At 26.4% G+C, this 14,699-nt stretch overlaps 8 protein-coding genes across 8 annotated transcripts; 3 read left to right on the forward strand and 5 right to left on the reverse strand.

Annotated features, from left to right (window-relative positions):
- Positions 1 to 32: 32 nt before the first annotated feature.
- PNEG_03158 (hypothetical protein) lies at positions 33 to 1,176 on the reverse strand (the record flags this gene model as incomplete). Its single annotated transcript, XM_007877029.1, has 6 exons — positions 33 to 282; positions 330 to 405; positions 453 to 504; positions 550 to 978; positions 1,030 to 1,124; positions 1,167 to 1,176. 6 exons carry the CDS (start codon positions 1,174 to 1,176, stop codon positions 84 to 86), a joined length of 861 nt encoding a protein of 286 aa, XP_007875220.1. The 3' UTR covers positions 33 to 83.
- A 255-nt stretch (positions 1,177 to 1,431) lies between these two features.
- Positions 1,432 to 2,912, forward strand: PNEG_03159 (hypothetical protein; the record flags this gene model as incomplete). Its single annotated transcript, XM_007877030.1, has 5 exons — positions 1,432 to 1,832; positions 1,877 to 2,145; positions 2,208 to 2,246; positions 2,301 to 2,694; positions 2,747 to 2,912. 4 exons carry the CDS (start codon positions 1,432 to 1,434, stop codon positions 2,558 to 2,560), a joined length of 969 nt encoding a protein of 322 aa, XP_007875221.1. The 3' UTR covers positions 2,561 to 2,694; positions 2,747 to 2,912.
- On the reverse strand, positions 2,212 to 3,060 carry PNEG_03160 (hypothetical protein; the record flags this gene model as incomplete). The annotated part of the gene is made up of 3 exons (XM_007877031.1): positions 2,212 to 2,717; positions 2,760 to 2,847; positions 2,892 to 3,060. 3 exons carry the CDS (start codon positions 3,058 to 3,060, stop codon positions 2,633 to 2,635), a joined length of 342 nt encoding a protein of 113 aa, XP_007875222.1. The 3' UTR covers positions 2,212 to 2,632.
- Positions 3,061 to 4,561: 1,501 nt separating this feature from the next.
- PNEG_03161 (hypothetical protein) lies at positions 4,562 to 6,842 on the forward strand (the record flags this gene model as incomplete). The annotated part of the gene is made up of 11 exons (XM_007877033.2): positions 4,562 to 4,583; positions 4,634 to 4,703; positions 4,752 to 4,823; positions 4,870 to 4,985; positions 5,032 to 5,128; positions 5,177 to 5,265; positions 5,311 to 5,405; positions 5,454 to 5,682; positions 5,726 to 5,794; positions 5,842 to 6,185; positions 6,228 to 6,842. The coding sequence occupies 11 exons, from the start codon at positions 4,562 to 4,564 to the stop codon at positions 6,840 to 6,842; spliced, it is 1,818 nt and encodes a 605-aa protein (XP_007875224.1).
- Positions 6,843 to 7,198: 356 nt separating this feature from the next.
- On the reverse strand, positions 7,199 to 9,928 carry PNEG_03162 (hypothetical protein; the record flags this gene model as incomplete). Its single annotated transcript, XM_007877034.1, has 10 exons — positions 9,826 to 9,928; positions 9,667 to 9,769; positions 9,492 to 9,620; positions 9,091 to 9,446; positions 8,950 to 9,046; positions 8,782 to 8,910; positions 8,580 to 8,736; positions 8,449 to 8,530; positions 7,907 to 8,399; positions 7,199 to 7,864 (listed from the first exon to the last, which is right to left on the reverse strand). Exons 1-10 carry the CDS (start codon positions 9,906 to 9,908, stop codon positions 7,199 to 7,201), a joined length of 2,295 nt encoding a protein of 764 aa, XP_007875225.1. The 5' UTR covers positions 9,909 to 9,928.
- A 172-nt stretch (positions 9,929 to 10,100) lies between these two features.
- PNEG_03163 (hypothetical protein) lies at positions 10,101 to 10,641 on the reverse strand (the record flags this gene model as incomplete). Its single annotated transcript, XM_007877035.1, has 3 exons — positions 10,528 to 10,641; positions 10,401 to 10,473; positions 10,101 to 10,357 (listed from the first exon to the last, which is right to left on the reverse strand). Exons 1-3 carry the CDS (start codon positions 10,546 to 10,548, stop codon positions 10,101 to 10,103), a joined length of 351 nt encoding a protein of 116 aa, XP_007875226.1. The 5' UTR covers positions 10,549 to 10,641.
- Positions 10,642 to 10,673: 32 nt separating this feature from the next.
- On the forward strand, positions 10,674 to 13,123 carry PNEG_03164 (hypothetical protein; the record flags this gene model as incomplete). Its single annotated transcript, XM_007877036.1, has 7 exons — positions 10,674 to 10,780; positions 10,827 to 11,356; positions 11,408 to 11,850; positions 11,892 to 11,988; positions 12,036 to 12,405; positions 12,450 to 12,794; positions 12,839 to 13,123. The coding sequence occupies exons 1-7, from the start codon at positions 10,712 to 10,714 to the stop codon at positions 13,121 to 13,123; spliced, it is 2,139 nt and encodes a 712-aa protein (XP_007875227.1). The 5' UTR covers positions 10,674 to 10,711.
- Positions 13,124 to 13,708: 585 nt separating this feature from the next.
- On the reverse strand, positions 13,709 to 14,603 carry PNEG_03165 (hypothetical protein; the record flags this gene model as incomplete). Its single annotated transcript, XM_007877037.1, has 2 exons — positions 13,709 to 14,237; positions 14,407 to 14,603. The coding sequence occupies 2 exons, from the start codon at positions 14,601 to 14,603 to the stop codon at positions 13,709 to 13,711; spliced, it is 726 nt and encodes a 241-aa protein (XP_007875228.1).
- Between the last annotated feature and the right edge of the window lie 96 nt (positions 14,604 to 14,699).

The following is a 14,699-nucleotide window of genomic DNA, read 5'->3' on the forward strand; positions in this document are numbered from 1 at the left end:
CCTTTACTCAATAATTTAATGTTAATTTTCTCTTTGGATTATCATATGCAATCTGTTTTTTTTTGTAATATTATTAACGAAATTCATGTGCCTCCTATTGTATTCGAGCATTCTTCTTTATCATTTACCCATTGATCAAATAATATTTTAGGTCTAAATGGCCATCTATCAAAAACTTGTCCAATTTCATCAAATTCTTCCCGAGTTATTTCGTCTACTTTTTTTTCAAGTAAATATGAGGGTAATTCTTTTGTTAATACTTCGGCGCCTGGACCGAGAGTACTGATAAGAAAAATTACAAATATGATCATTTTACAAATAAAAACTACCTGATTGCTTTTATAAGAGGAGTCTTTCTTAAAACAAAAAGATGTCTGACAACATAATCAAACGAATCCAGTGGTGCTTCATTTATGATTAGCTTCTATTGGGAAAAAGCATTTGATGCTTACCTTTAATCGGAATTTTTGGTAATGGAATCATTTCTATTAATATTAAGTCTTTCTACCATTATTTGTAAATAAAATAATAAAGACATATTTTATTCACCTCTCGGATAAAATCTCTTGGTAATGTCTCTAATCCAGGACATATACCCGGAATATCTTTATTTCCAACAATAGTTTTACATTCAGCAACTGATTCTCTAACAATCCCCAATTTGCATCTTCCTGGCCTTCCCGGAGTTGCCATTAACCTTCTTGCTAATGACGTTGTAACCCATAATAACATACGTACTCGCCCATATTGATGAATCCAGAGCCTATCAAAACAAGCAATCAAAAATTGTGCAAGTAGTTGTTCGCCTAAAACTCCATGTGGAAGATGTGCTACAAATAAAAGAGATGTATGAATATGATCCATCGGCTGGTATGCTGGTTTAAGTAACCCTTGTGTTTCTAACTGAGAGTATGATGACCATAAAAAACCATTCAACTCTGTCAAAATAACATTGGATGGGGCCTTTTTGCAAATTTCCTATTCATTGCATAAAAAACACATAGAAAATACAAAAAACCCTGCTTCTACCTTAAGAAATGGATGAAATGTCTTATCAGGCTCCATTAAAATATAAAGTTTAGGTTTAATTGTTTTCAAAAGAGCTTGCGTCATCATTCCCGGTCCTTTAACAATAAGAACATAAAATACACTATAAAAAGAATTACCAGGACCCATTTCAATCACTGTTGCATCATTGTAGATATTTAATTTTAATACATTAACCGCTCGTTCTATAAAACGTTAAAATATGCTATTTTTAAGGTTTTTTTCACTGAAAAAAACCAGCAATCATAGGATTTAATAATACAGAGTTTCTCCATGTTTTTTGAAGGTTTTTCTGCAGAAAAGCCTTTAATGTAAGGCTAACCATTTTTTTAACGTCAGAGGAATCGTCTCGAGATTTTCAACGTCCATATATTTAATATCAAAATGCGTCTAAAAATTAAATTTAAAGAAAATATCTATGAAATAGAATTAAATGAAGACAACACAGTAGAAGATCTTCAGATGGCAATATTTTCTTTTATAGATATTAATAATTTTGAGATTAAACATAAATTTCCCCCGAGAAAAATTGATATTTCAGATTGTGATAGAACATTAAAATCTTTGGGCATTTGGGATGCAGAGGTACTTTTAGTTAAAGAAATAGATACGGATACGGAGGAATATATGAGAAAAGGTCAAAATATGGATGGAAATGGAATATTTTCGACTAATTCACCATCACAAACATCTATTTCGAAATCAAATGATGATCCTTTTGCTCCACCGGAGATTGAACTAGAAAATAGCAATGGAAGAGTTGTTTTAAGGGTAATGCAGAATGAGTATGTCATTAGATTATGATTTTTATTACTTAATAATAAAATAGCAATTCATGTCTGTTTCGTGCAGTAGGATATATAATTATGGGAAAAATGGATACAGCAAATGAATTACGATCATTGGTTGCTCAAACTATCCAAAATGATCCGGCAACATATTCAGATGCAATTCTTGGGCGCTCAAGAGATGAATATTGCAGATGGATCAATAAAACTAACAGTTGGGGGGGAGCAATCGAAATATTAATTCTTGCAAATCACTTTGAAGTTGAAATATGTTCTATAGACGTAGCAACAGGAAGGACAGATCGTTTTGGTATGTTTTTATTTATTTTTTTAATTTTTAAATTCAATTTTCAAATAATTAATAATACCAAGGAGAAGGAAGACCCATGTGTGGATTTATTGTGTATTCAGGTGATATTAAATATATAGAGGAATAGAGGCTAAGGTATGCTGACAAAAAGGCAGGAATTCATTATGATGCTATTGCATTAACTCCGATGTCAGGAGCATCGCCTAATTTTGATACGACGATTTTCTCAGTTGAAGATTTAAATGTAAGAAAAGCAGTTTTAAAGCTTACGGATTATCTACGGAAAATTCACTATTATACTGACACATCAAATTTTTTACTAAAATGCAAAATCTGCAAAACAAATCTTCGTGGAAGAAAAGATGCACTAGAACATGCAAGAATAACCGGCCATTCAAACTTCGATGAATACTGATGTCATAAAAAGCTTTCTTCATTTTTACTTTTAAAAAGGATAAAATATTGATAAGTGTCAAATTTAAAAACATCAAAATATATGATTCTTAATATCTATTCCAACAGCAGCTTCCGCCTCTTCTTGAGAATATGGTACTTCTTTAAGAAGCTTTACTCTATATCTTTTAATCTAACAGAAAAGTAGGACAAAAATGAACCTTTTTTTATGAAGTTTTCCTGTTCGATGCTTTACCAATGTATTATTTGTTTCAAAATATCTTGAACATTCAATACAATAGTGCTGGCCTATTTATTTAAGAATATATCTTTATTAATAAAAAATTCTTTACCAAGTCCAGGTAAATCAGGATCAATTTTTTTGAATAATAGTGTTTTTCTTGATTCAGGTATCATGATATCCTTATGAATCTGATCAATATCTCGTTGATACCGTCTTGTTCTGTACATTCTATGTCTTCCATTTGACGTATGTTTTCTTTTATGTCTTATTCTTCCCATCTTTTTTAGAAAAAAAAAATCGAAAATATTTTAATTCTAAGAAAAAAGGACTAATAAATAATAGGTTTTTATAAAGAAAAAAATGGTCTGTACTATTCAGGAAATATGCATTGCCCTGTTTTAAAAATTAAATTATATAAATAAAACATTATTTTTTAAAAAGAAACTTTTATCATTTATATTAAAAATTTAAAACATAAAACAAAATCCAAAAAAAAATCAATAAAGGATACATTACTTATGTAATTCAATAGATATTTAATATCAAGCTTATTTGAATGTTCTTGGAAAAAAAATGTTTATCGTTAAATACATGAAAAAAGTTGATTATTCTGGGTATAACTATGTATTTTTATAAACTTTTTCCTTAAATATATTGATGCTAATTATTTATGAATTTCAATATTTTATGTATCAAAAAAAAATATAAGAAACAAAATCATAAGAAAGCACCTTTTAAAAAATATGATAAAATACAGCAAAAGATTCAAAAATAAAACAAATTACACATATAATAGAAGTATATAAGACTAGACTGTATTAAAAAGAAAGATCTTTTTTTTTTCTTATGAAAATTATTCATATGTTTTTAAAAAATCTAATCTTAATATATATATATTATTCTAATAACTTAATTCTTTCAAATGAAAAAAAGTCAATGATAGAATACAATATCTTATACAATTTAATATCTCTATAAAAAATTCATTTAATAGATATTTATACTTTTTATAAAATTTCATATTAAATTATAAAATTCAAAGACCTCACATTATATTTATAAACATAAGTCAAAAGCTCTTTAGAAAAAGAATTTACATATATGCGAATTTTTACTGAATATTTAACAATAGAATTAGAAAATAACACGCAGAAAACTTTTTTAAATATTTACCATTATCTTTTTTAAAAATTTAATATATCTTAAAAAATAAAACATTTTTTATGTATTAGAATTCAAATAAAAGTCTATAAACACTCTCTATATTACTAAAAACATAACATTCTTTATTTTTTATATCAATATCTATAATACAAAATTATTAATTTTTAATATTTTTTAACATATATCATATATAATTATGATGTATACCATATAAAGCCACTGTATACATCATATATAATTTTAATATATATTTATTAATGTCAAAAAATTCAGATAAAAACAAAGTTCTTTTATTACTAAAAGAGTAATTAATCATCTTTTTTTATATTTCACACTTTTTTATTAAAGAAAAAAAATAACATACAAATGACATCTGGTCTTTTAATTTTCTAATATTAATAATATACATAATACAATTTCTTTTCAAAAATCTTCTAGAACAATTTAACAAAGTAAAAATTCTCCAAACAATAAATTCAATATATGTATTATCCTTAATAAAAACAATTTATTTGAAATATATTTTGTATATAATTTCTATCTTCCAGTTTTTACCTTGAATAAGGTCTAATGATCACATCGTAAAATATCAAAAAAAAAAAAAAACAAAATTCAATGGTTTTTACACAATTTGCTTGTAAATGAAGTATTTCTTTATAGATAAGACAAATAACTTATTATTTCTAGGTAGAACAGCTCAATATATTAGCTTAACAATTGGACATCCTTTATATACACCTTTACCAGGTTTCGATAGGTAATAAGAAAGTATAAATGATAAATCTATTTTTAAAATATATATGAGACCTGAAAAAAATACGGTTTCATGTTGTTATGGACAAGATGGACGTTTTTTTGCTTGGTCATCATTACAAGAGTAATTTTTTTTGATAATTTTTTGATATTAATGTTTAATATTGAAGTGTTAAAATTATCGATACATCTACAGGAGAATTAGTCAGAATCTTAGAAATTCCTAAGGTATGTGAAATAAAATTGTCGCCAAAAAGTAATTTTATTGTTACGTGGGAAAGGCCGTGTAATTTTATCTTTTTTAAAATTCAAAGAAATATTAATAATTTTAGCCAAGGCAGAAGATGGATCTGCTAATAAAAATCTTAAAATATGGAAAATAAATACAGGACAGAAGCTTTGTTCGTTTGTTCAAAAAAGTCAAATATGGTAGTTTGCAATTTATCTAATTTATTTAAGCTTAAAAGTCTATTACAGGAATTTACAATATACAACAGATGGGAAACTTTGTGCACGCAAAGTGACAAATGAAATCCAGTTCTTCGAATCGGCAAATATGGAAAAAGGTGGTTTTAAAAGAAATATTGAACAAACTATTTAACACTTTATAGGTCCTATATATAGATTACATGCTAATGGAGTATCTTCATTTTCATTGTCACCAGGAAGAAACAATGTTATTGCAGTATTTATTCCGGAGATGAAAGTAAATTTTCTTATTTTATAAAAGATCCCTTTAAATTATATAAATTAGGGAACACCAGCAACCGTCTCAATTTATAATATTCCAACATTTTCTTTTGTTATTAGTCAAAAAGCATTTTATAAAGCAGACAATGTCCAAATGAAATGGAATAAAATAGGAACTACATTAATTATTTCAACATCTACAGATGTAGATAAAACAAATAAAAATTATTACGGGGAAACAAATATGTACATTCTAAGTGCAATCAGAAATTATGATTCCAGAATTAATCTCGGTATTAAAGAACATCAAGATAATACTTATCTAACTATTACAAGACAAAGAAGGTCCTATTCATGATATAACATGGTCTCCAAATTCACGTGAGTTTGGAGTAGTATATGGATGTATGGTTTAATAACTAAACTATTTCTAATAAACTAATCAAATAAAGATATGCCTTCTAAAACTACAATTTTTGATAACCAGGCTAATATCATATATTCTTTACCACTTTCACCTCGTAATACAATATTATTTTCTCCTCATGATCGTTTTGTTTTAGTAGCAGGTTTTGGAAATTTAAAAGGAACAATTGATATCTATGATAAAGAAAAGGAAATGAAAAAAATAACAACTATAGAAGCTAGTAACAGTACAGTTTGTGAATGGAGTCCTGATGGTAGACATATTTTGACTGGAATAACTAGTCCAAGATTAAGAGTAGACAATGGAATTAAAATATGGCACTATAGTGGCGCCTTGATGTACAGTGAGGAAATAAATGAACTTTATGAAGTATCTAGCTCATCCAAACTTCAATATTTAACCAATATACAGGTTTTTTGGCAACCACAAAATCCAGAGATTTATCCACTTCGTTCATCTCTTTCTCCTGTACCTAAACCACATTCTTCTGCTTCGCTCGTTGCCAATAAGACACCACTCAAGTCAGTAGGGGCGTATAGGCCCCCACATGCTCGTTCTACTGCAACACCTAAAGAATATAAAAGAGAAGATGAAAAAATTATGATCATTAGTTCTCAAGAAATAAAACATAAAACAACTACAGATCCATTTATACCTGGAGCAAATCCCTCAATTCAAACTCAAGGTTCTAGTAAAGCAGCTTTAAAAAATAAAAAAAGAAGGGATGCAGCAAAAAAAGCTAAAGAATCGAAAGTCATTGATGTACAAAGTACAAATGGTATATCTTCTCAGTCCATTACCTCAAATTTGGAACCGCCACACGTTATTGAAAATTCTTTAGATAATGAAAATAAAAAAATTCGTTCATTACTTAAAAAATTACGAGCTATTGAAAAATTAAAAACACAACAGGAAAAAGGAAATAAACTAGAAGATACACAAATAGAGAAAATAGCTACAGAAGGCCGATTAAGGTCTGAATTGAAAGCTTTAGGCTGGAATGACCAATGTATGAGTGTGAAATAGTAAATGTTTATTCTTCTATTTTGATTTATGAAGAGTAAGCATATAATATATTCGTATTTTTGAAAATATTGTTTATATAATCATTATAGAATATCAAAATATAATTAAAATAACAAAATATTTTTTTATCAACATAATTTTTTTTCAATATTTAAATAAATATTTATATCATTACAACTTAATGTATATACCACAAATAAATATGCATTTTTCAAGATTCACATAATTGATAATTATTTTTTAGCAAGAAAACATTAAACCGTATTATATTTGCATCAAATATTAAATATAATAACATGAATTACAAAAATTAAGTATTATTATAAAAAAATAGAGATCGATATCTTTTCCAAAATTCAATAAATGCTAGATTTTATATTTTGTGTCATCTTATCTAATGCAGCAATAAGAAATCCTGAAAATTCAGAATCATCTGACGTTTTGATAATATTAGTCTTTTGTTCTTTTTCTTCCTCTGAATCTTTCTTATATTTTTCCATCATATTGTCAACATTTGCTAAATATGCAAGACTTCTACCTTTAACAAATGTATCTACTGCCGGCGCAACAACATCTATTGGAGGAACAGGAAACCATAATACTCGACCTTGTTCGTCTTGAGAAAAAAGTGCAGCTACTTCATCTGAAAAATTGTTACTTTTTCTCATACCTTTAACATTTTCAATTTTATCCCCATTTTCGATTTCCAAATTATCATTTTCATTTCTTTCAATTTCATCTTCATCAATTTCTTCTCTTATATTTATGTCCATATCTCCATTAATACCCTCATTATTTTTATCTACAGGATTTTCTATATCATTTTTAGAAATTAAATTTGATACAGGTAATGTAAAAGCGACAGGAGGATAATATGGAATATGTACTTTACGACTAGTTTGAGACTGACTATTTGGACTAATCGCTACAGATGCATGTGTCTGCGTTACTAGAGATGGAATAATAGGTTTTTGTGGAATTATAGATGCAGATACTACTGAAGGCATGAAGATTTCAGGAGGCTATAAAAATTAGCAATTTTTAAAATCACAGAAAAACCATACATTAAGTGTAGATTCATCCGGTATTGGAGCAGGAATTATTGCACCAATAATAGGAGGAGCATTTTCTTTACCTTGAGTTGGTTCAGGTATAGGTGCATTAGGATCCTCTATTACTTTTGATGGCAAAAGATGTAAAATAGGACTAAGTGTCCTTTTTGGTTGCTGCTGTCTTTCAAAACAATACATATCATATTCTTTATTTCTAATTTCATCAGGAATACATGCTCTCCAGCTCTTAATTTTATGAAAAACTTTTGTTTCTTCATCATATCGAAATTCACAAACATAAATTGACTTGTTTCCTGCATCTTTAGGCCTCCCTCTTATATATTTAGTAATAAACATAACAAAACATTTATCAATAATATCATTAATTTGATGGTCACGATATTGACCAGTTTTAAAAACTTCATTTTCATAAAATATTCGATCTGCTCTATGAACCGTTTGTTCTGGCCTATAATACCAACAAACGCTTATCCATTTTTCTCCTCTAATAGATAATTTTAAATTCTATAAACATAAAATCAATATATACATACTCCAAATTTTCCCATAAATTAAATATTTGAGCAATAATTGGTTTATTAACATCATTATGATTTACTAAATGAATCCAGTCACCTAATAACATATCATTAAATATGCATATATTTATTAAAAAAAAACTAACCAACTTCTAAAATCTCACCCTTAACTTCAATTTTAGGCAAAGGTGTACGATTAACTTTAATTAACGTGCCTATACTAGAAGTCGGATCTTTTTTATATCCTGTGAAATCAATATCTCTTCTAGAGGCTTCAATTGAAGCTACTTCATGAGTAACTTGCTAATACCATTAGATAGCTAAAAAGATAAAATGTAAGTAATTAACTTGCAAAAAATCCGCATCACGGTACATATTACTTCCAGGGGGACTTATAAGTTTCACATTATTATATAATAAATCTAAGTCATCCAAAAAATTCTTAAGAGTCTTATATTCTCTTCTTTTTAATTTTTGCTAAACAAATTAATAATAATAATAAAAATAACAATATACCCTAATATCTTCCAACGATATAGTTTGCTTAATCTTATTTATTTGACTAAATTTATCATCAGGAAATTTCTCAAACCATGTAAATAAAGTACGCCCCCTTTTGATTTTAGTTCTTTTATAAAAAAAATAAAACTCGTATACCTTTCATCTTTTTCTTTTCGAATTACACGTAAGATAATTTTCATTCTTGCTTCATCTGGTGTATCTACTTTTGGTGGTCGCCCTCTTTTTCTTTTTATATCACCTATATCAAACCTCATTGCTTTAGTCGGCTCATAAGGTTTGATTTTAACTTCCTTTCTTCTCCTTTTATGACGAGCTTCATCATCATCATCATCGTCTTCTTCATTTTTATCTTCAATATCAGGATCAAACCCATCATCATCCGATTTCTCTTCTCCTTGAGAACTTGGAGGTAACGGACCAAGAACCGGAAGTATACTATCATCCACAAGATTCTTATCCTTTAAAACTGAAAGTTCTTTGGCAATAATCATCTATAACCTTATAAACACTTTCGACTCAAATAATATTAAAATTACTTCATTTAAACAAGCATCCGAGTAAATCACTGAAGAACGACGATTATATAACTTAGCATTATAGTATATTTGCGCAACATCCGTTATAAACTCATGAAATACATTATATAAATTTTTATTCACATTTTCCTATCCATCATTACTATTATTATTTTTTCAGTCCATAATGGAATACTTTGATAACATTCAATGCCATGGGTTTCTTAATTACTTCATAATAGTCCGGAACTTCCTTTTTATCTGGCAATTCCTCAAATATCTTAGATATTGATCGTCCACTAATATTAAACATAAATTAACTGTTTTTTTTCGTTTTTTTTTTTTTTTTTCATACCTACTATCAACTGCATTATAAAGAACATCTAAAAGCTTCTTAATAGCTTCTTTATGTGCCTTTGTTAGAGGAACATGGCTCATTTTTAAAGCTTTCTCTTTCAACCGGTTCTTGATGTTAACGTGAACCCTATTTTCGAGCAGAAAATCTCACTCATATATATAATAATAATATACAGCAATTCTCTCAAAAATTAACAAATACTAATGAAAAAAAGATCAGTTAACTTTTTTATAATACTTTTCTGATAATTTAATAAAATAACAATAAAAATATTATAATTTTGAATCTACCACTTTATTCTTCTTAGCTTTTTGTTTTTTTCTATCACGTTTCTTTAAACATCTCATTCCAGACTTACATATCTCCATATATCTTGAAAAAAATGGTATTAAAAAAGATGTATCTACCAAAGTTGAAATTTTCGTTTTTTTACCATCAGTAGCTCTGAAGAGAAGTTTATATGTTAGACAGGATATATCACAAGATTCCCCCTCAACTGGTGAAGGATCTCTCTCATCTTTGTATGAATCTAGTCTTATTATTTATAACATTGACCCCTTAACATGACTCACATCGTTTTTGAGTTAAAAAAACAGTTCCTTTTCCTTTTTCAGAGGAAAAAAGCAAACTTAATGAATTCAAATACTTATAAGAAGACATCAGATTATTATCTTATCTATAAGTATTAAATAATATTACCTCTTCATTTGATAATAACATTCTACAAAATTTTTTAATAACGGGAGACTGTACAAGTTATAGATATACAAGAATATATAAGTTTATTGAAGAACAATATTAACCTGTATTGAATGACGAATTCTAGAATTATCTATTTATCTATTTATTGTTTCTAAACCAGATAAAATTTAAATATAGAAAAATGAGAGATAAAAAGACAAAAAAAAAAGGAAAACAAGGGAAAAAAGAAGAAAATGAAGACATGCAAATGGTATTTAGAATGAATATCTATTTTTAAGTTTATAATTTTATAAAAGAATAAAACAATAATTAAAATTAAAAATGAAAATCTAAGTGAAGAAGATTTAAAAAAATATTCAGGAAAAAAAAGGGAAAAAACAATAAATATGAAGTATAAGGGTTGTTACGATGCAGAGGATGATGTTATTGAATATTTGGAGAAAAAATTAAAACGTAAAAACCAAAATATAAATAGAAAAAACAAAAAAGATGAATTAGACTATCTTCTTGAAGATTTGAACTATATAGATAGAAAGAAAACAAAACGTGTTAAGTTTATGGAAGATTCATCAGTATTATGTAATAGTGAAGTTAAAAATAAGACAAATATAAATAAAGAAGAGCTATTTATTGAAGATAAAGAAAACAAATCAAATTTAGATAGAGAAAATGGGGCTATTTTAGTGAAAAAGAACAAGGAAAATCCTTATATTGCTCCTGTAGGAAATGGTATATCTATAACGAAAAACAAAATTTTAAAAGATGATAAAAATAATAACGAGTTTACTATTCATTTAAAAAGAAAAATCAAAGGATTATTAAACAGGTAAATTTAAAAAATTGTGGAAATGCAATGTTTTTTCTCATTTCTAAAAAGATTGACTGAATCAAATATGCTATCAATTTTAAATGAAATCGAGAATCTATATAGTTCAAATCCTCGTCATTATGTTAATTTAGAACTAATAACATTGTTATTAAAAAATATAACATCTCAAACAACATTAAAAGAAACATATTTAGTACTGCATTCAGGATTTATTACGGCTTTATATAAGATAATTGGGATAGATTTTGGAGCATTTTTTCTTCAAAAACTTATTAAGACTTTTAATGAATTCTACTCAAAAGAAAACTCAAAGAAAGAAAATATTGATACAAATATATCTTATGATAAGGAATGCATTAATTTAATTATTGTTTTAAGTGAGTTATATAATTTCCAAGTTATTTCATGTACTTTCGTATATGATTTAATAAAATTGTTTTTGAAAGAAATAACAGATCTAAATACAGAATTACTACTAAAGATTATCTTGAGTAGGTTTTATATATTTTAATTCTTAATGTTTATAATATAGATTCTGGAAGTCAATTACGTTGTGACGATCCATCATCTTTAAAAGATATTATTATTATTATTCATCGGAAAATTTCAGAGACTGATGTTGTTCTAAAGTATGCAGAAAAGATATCTATACATTTTTGTTTTTAATAAGTGATAGTACAAGAACAAAATTTATGATTGAATCCATTGATAACTTAAAAAATAACAAAATTAAAGATATCCCTAGTATTATGACACGAGAAGCAATAGTTCGAATGAAAAAATTCTTAGGAACATTATCTAATCGAAATTCTAATAGGAATTTTGAACCTTTAAAAATTTCATTATCAGACATTGAATCCATGGATGAGAATGGTAAATGGTGGCATGCAGGGTCATCTTCTAGAAAAGAAGAAAAAAGAAAGACACCTATATCTGTAAATAGTTTCTACGAAAAAAAAGAAACAGAACTTCTTACTTTAGCACAATTGCAAAGGATGAATACAGATATTCGTAAATCCATTTTTATTACATTAATGAGTGGAGAGGTTGTTTTAAAGAAAATTATAAAATTAATTTAATTTTTAAAAAGGATTTTGTAGATGCATATGAAAAACTTTTAAAACTAAGACTAAAAAAAGTACAAAAACTAGAGATACCGAGAGTATTACTTCATTGTTGCGGAAACGAACGAAACTATAATCCTTATTATGCTTATATTGCACTTAGATTTTGCGTGAGAATGAGTTTTTTACGTACAGCTTTTAAGTTTTGTTTATGGGATTTATTTCGATCTTTAGGGGAAAAAGATATTCAAGTGATAGGAAATACTAATACTGAGAACACGGAAAATATCTCATTAAGATATATTGTAAATTTAGGAAGGCTATATGGCTTTTTAGTAGTTAACGATGGACTTGATTTGGCAATTTTTAAAGTAAGAATATTTCTATGATTATTAATATTTAATTTGATTAATAGAAACTTAATTTCTTTCATCTTCAGTCTAAAACGAAAACATTTTTGGAAATTTTTTTTTGTACATTGATTCAAGAAACACAAAAAAGATCTAATATTCAAAGTGTAACATCAATTCAGAAAATTTTTGAAAAACTTTCATCAAATCCTTCTTTAATTGTAGGCATTAAATATTTTATAGAAAAATATTTGAAAAATAGTGAAATATTAAATTCAAGAGATAAGGAGATATTTATATGGGATTATAAAAAAGTATTAGAAATTTTAAGTATTCCAAAAAATATTTAATATTATTAATATCAAACAAAATGAACATGTAACAATTTAAATTAATAAAATTCCAACATTTCATAAAATATAAAAACATTAAAATTTTTAAAAATAATTTATATAAATATTTATAATAATTATGAAATAAACATTTTTCTAAAAGAATTAAAAATTTTTCATAAAGATATAATTAAATATTTCTTTCATCTAAATTTTTAAAATCTAAATATAATTTTACTTTAAAAAAATCATTACATTATATTTATTATCATATATATAATTTCAAAATAACTTTTTAAAAAGAAATAATAAAAGGATAAATAGAAATTTTAATTTATAATATATAATTTATTTTTCTTTTACCAACATTTTTTTAAACACAAATAACTTTATTAGTCATTTCAAATTTTGAAATTTTACATACTCCATTCCATTTTTTCAAACTTATATCAAAAAAAGCTTTAAAAGAATCATGCTTTTTTCGTGGAAAATATAATTAATCAAAACCAGCGTTTAAATCTATCAAACGAATAAAAACCTCTAGAGTCCCAAAAATATATTTTTTTCTTCTAAAATATTTATTTTATATCATTAAAATTGAATTCACTTCAACAATTGATATAAGTCTGTAAAAGGAATTTTTTCAGATGTAGCTTTACTTAATAGAATATTATCCTTGTTTTCCGGTAATTTTACTATTTCACCAACAATTTCCCAATGAAATACATCATGAATCCATATTTTCAATTTTTCATCATGAAGATTAATCCATTCTTCCAAAATATCAAGTTTAACTTCCTTCATTGTTTGTGAAATAACTTTTGCAATGCCTAGCCTAATTGTATCTTCAAATCCAATGCAATCCGCAATCATATCAGCATAAAGATCATCATTATCAATTAACTGCCAGAACTCCTTATATTTTGCTGCATCTAAAAGAAGATATAGTGTGTGTAACTTCTGTACGATTTCATGTAAAGAATCTCCTATAAAAACCTCTCTTGGAAGAAGAACAGAAGGATGTAATAAATGTAAACATACAGAAAAATCAGGTTGTGTGAAAACCGTCAATGCTTTAACAAGAATATTCGTAATAACTTCATCCTTTGAAAGATGAGGATTAAATTGATATCTATATAAAGAAATAAGAAAAACAAACAAATAAAAAGCTTCGTTTAGATTCCTAATAAAACATCAGATAGAGCTAATACTCATTTTCTTCATTTTAAAGAATATTTTTATCATTTTTATATATTTATTTCATCAGTTTATTAGGAATCAAAAAACGATATTTTACTAACAATTTTAATATAGCAAGATTTGCTAAACAATCATAAGCTCCATCCTGACATTGTTGCATTAAATATTCCTCTAATAAAGGTGCGTTTTGAGGATTATATCGATCAACACCATCAATCAAATGTTGAATAACACTAGACCGAGAAGAAGGAATTGCTGCAATAGATGGAAAATGTGAAAACTCAAAATCAAATGTCATGCTTATCCGGACCTGTGTTTATATTAAATCCTATAAAAAAATCGGATTTTCATAAACCTTAAAATTTTTTCAAAATATCCAAGTCGATTAAAAAAC

This window comes from Pneumocystis murina (assembly GCF_000349005.2).
Source record: "Pneumocystis murina B123 chromosome Unknown supercont1.10, whole genome shotgun sequence".
Classification (NCBI taxonomy): Eukaryota; Fungi; Ascomycota; class Pneumocystomycetes; order Pneumocystales; family Pneumocystaceae; genus Pneumocystis; species Pneumocystis murina.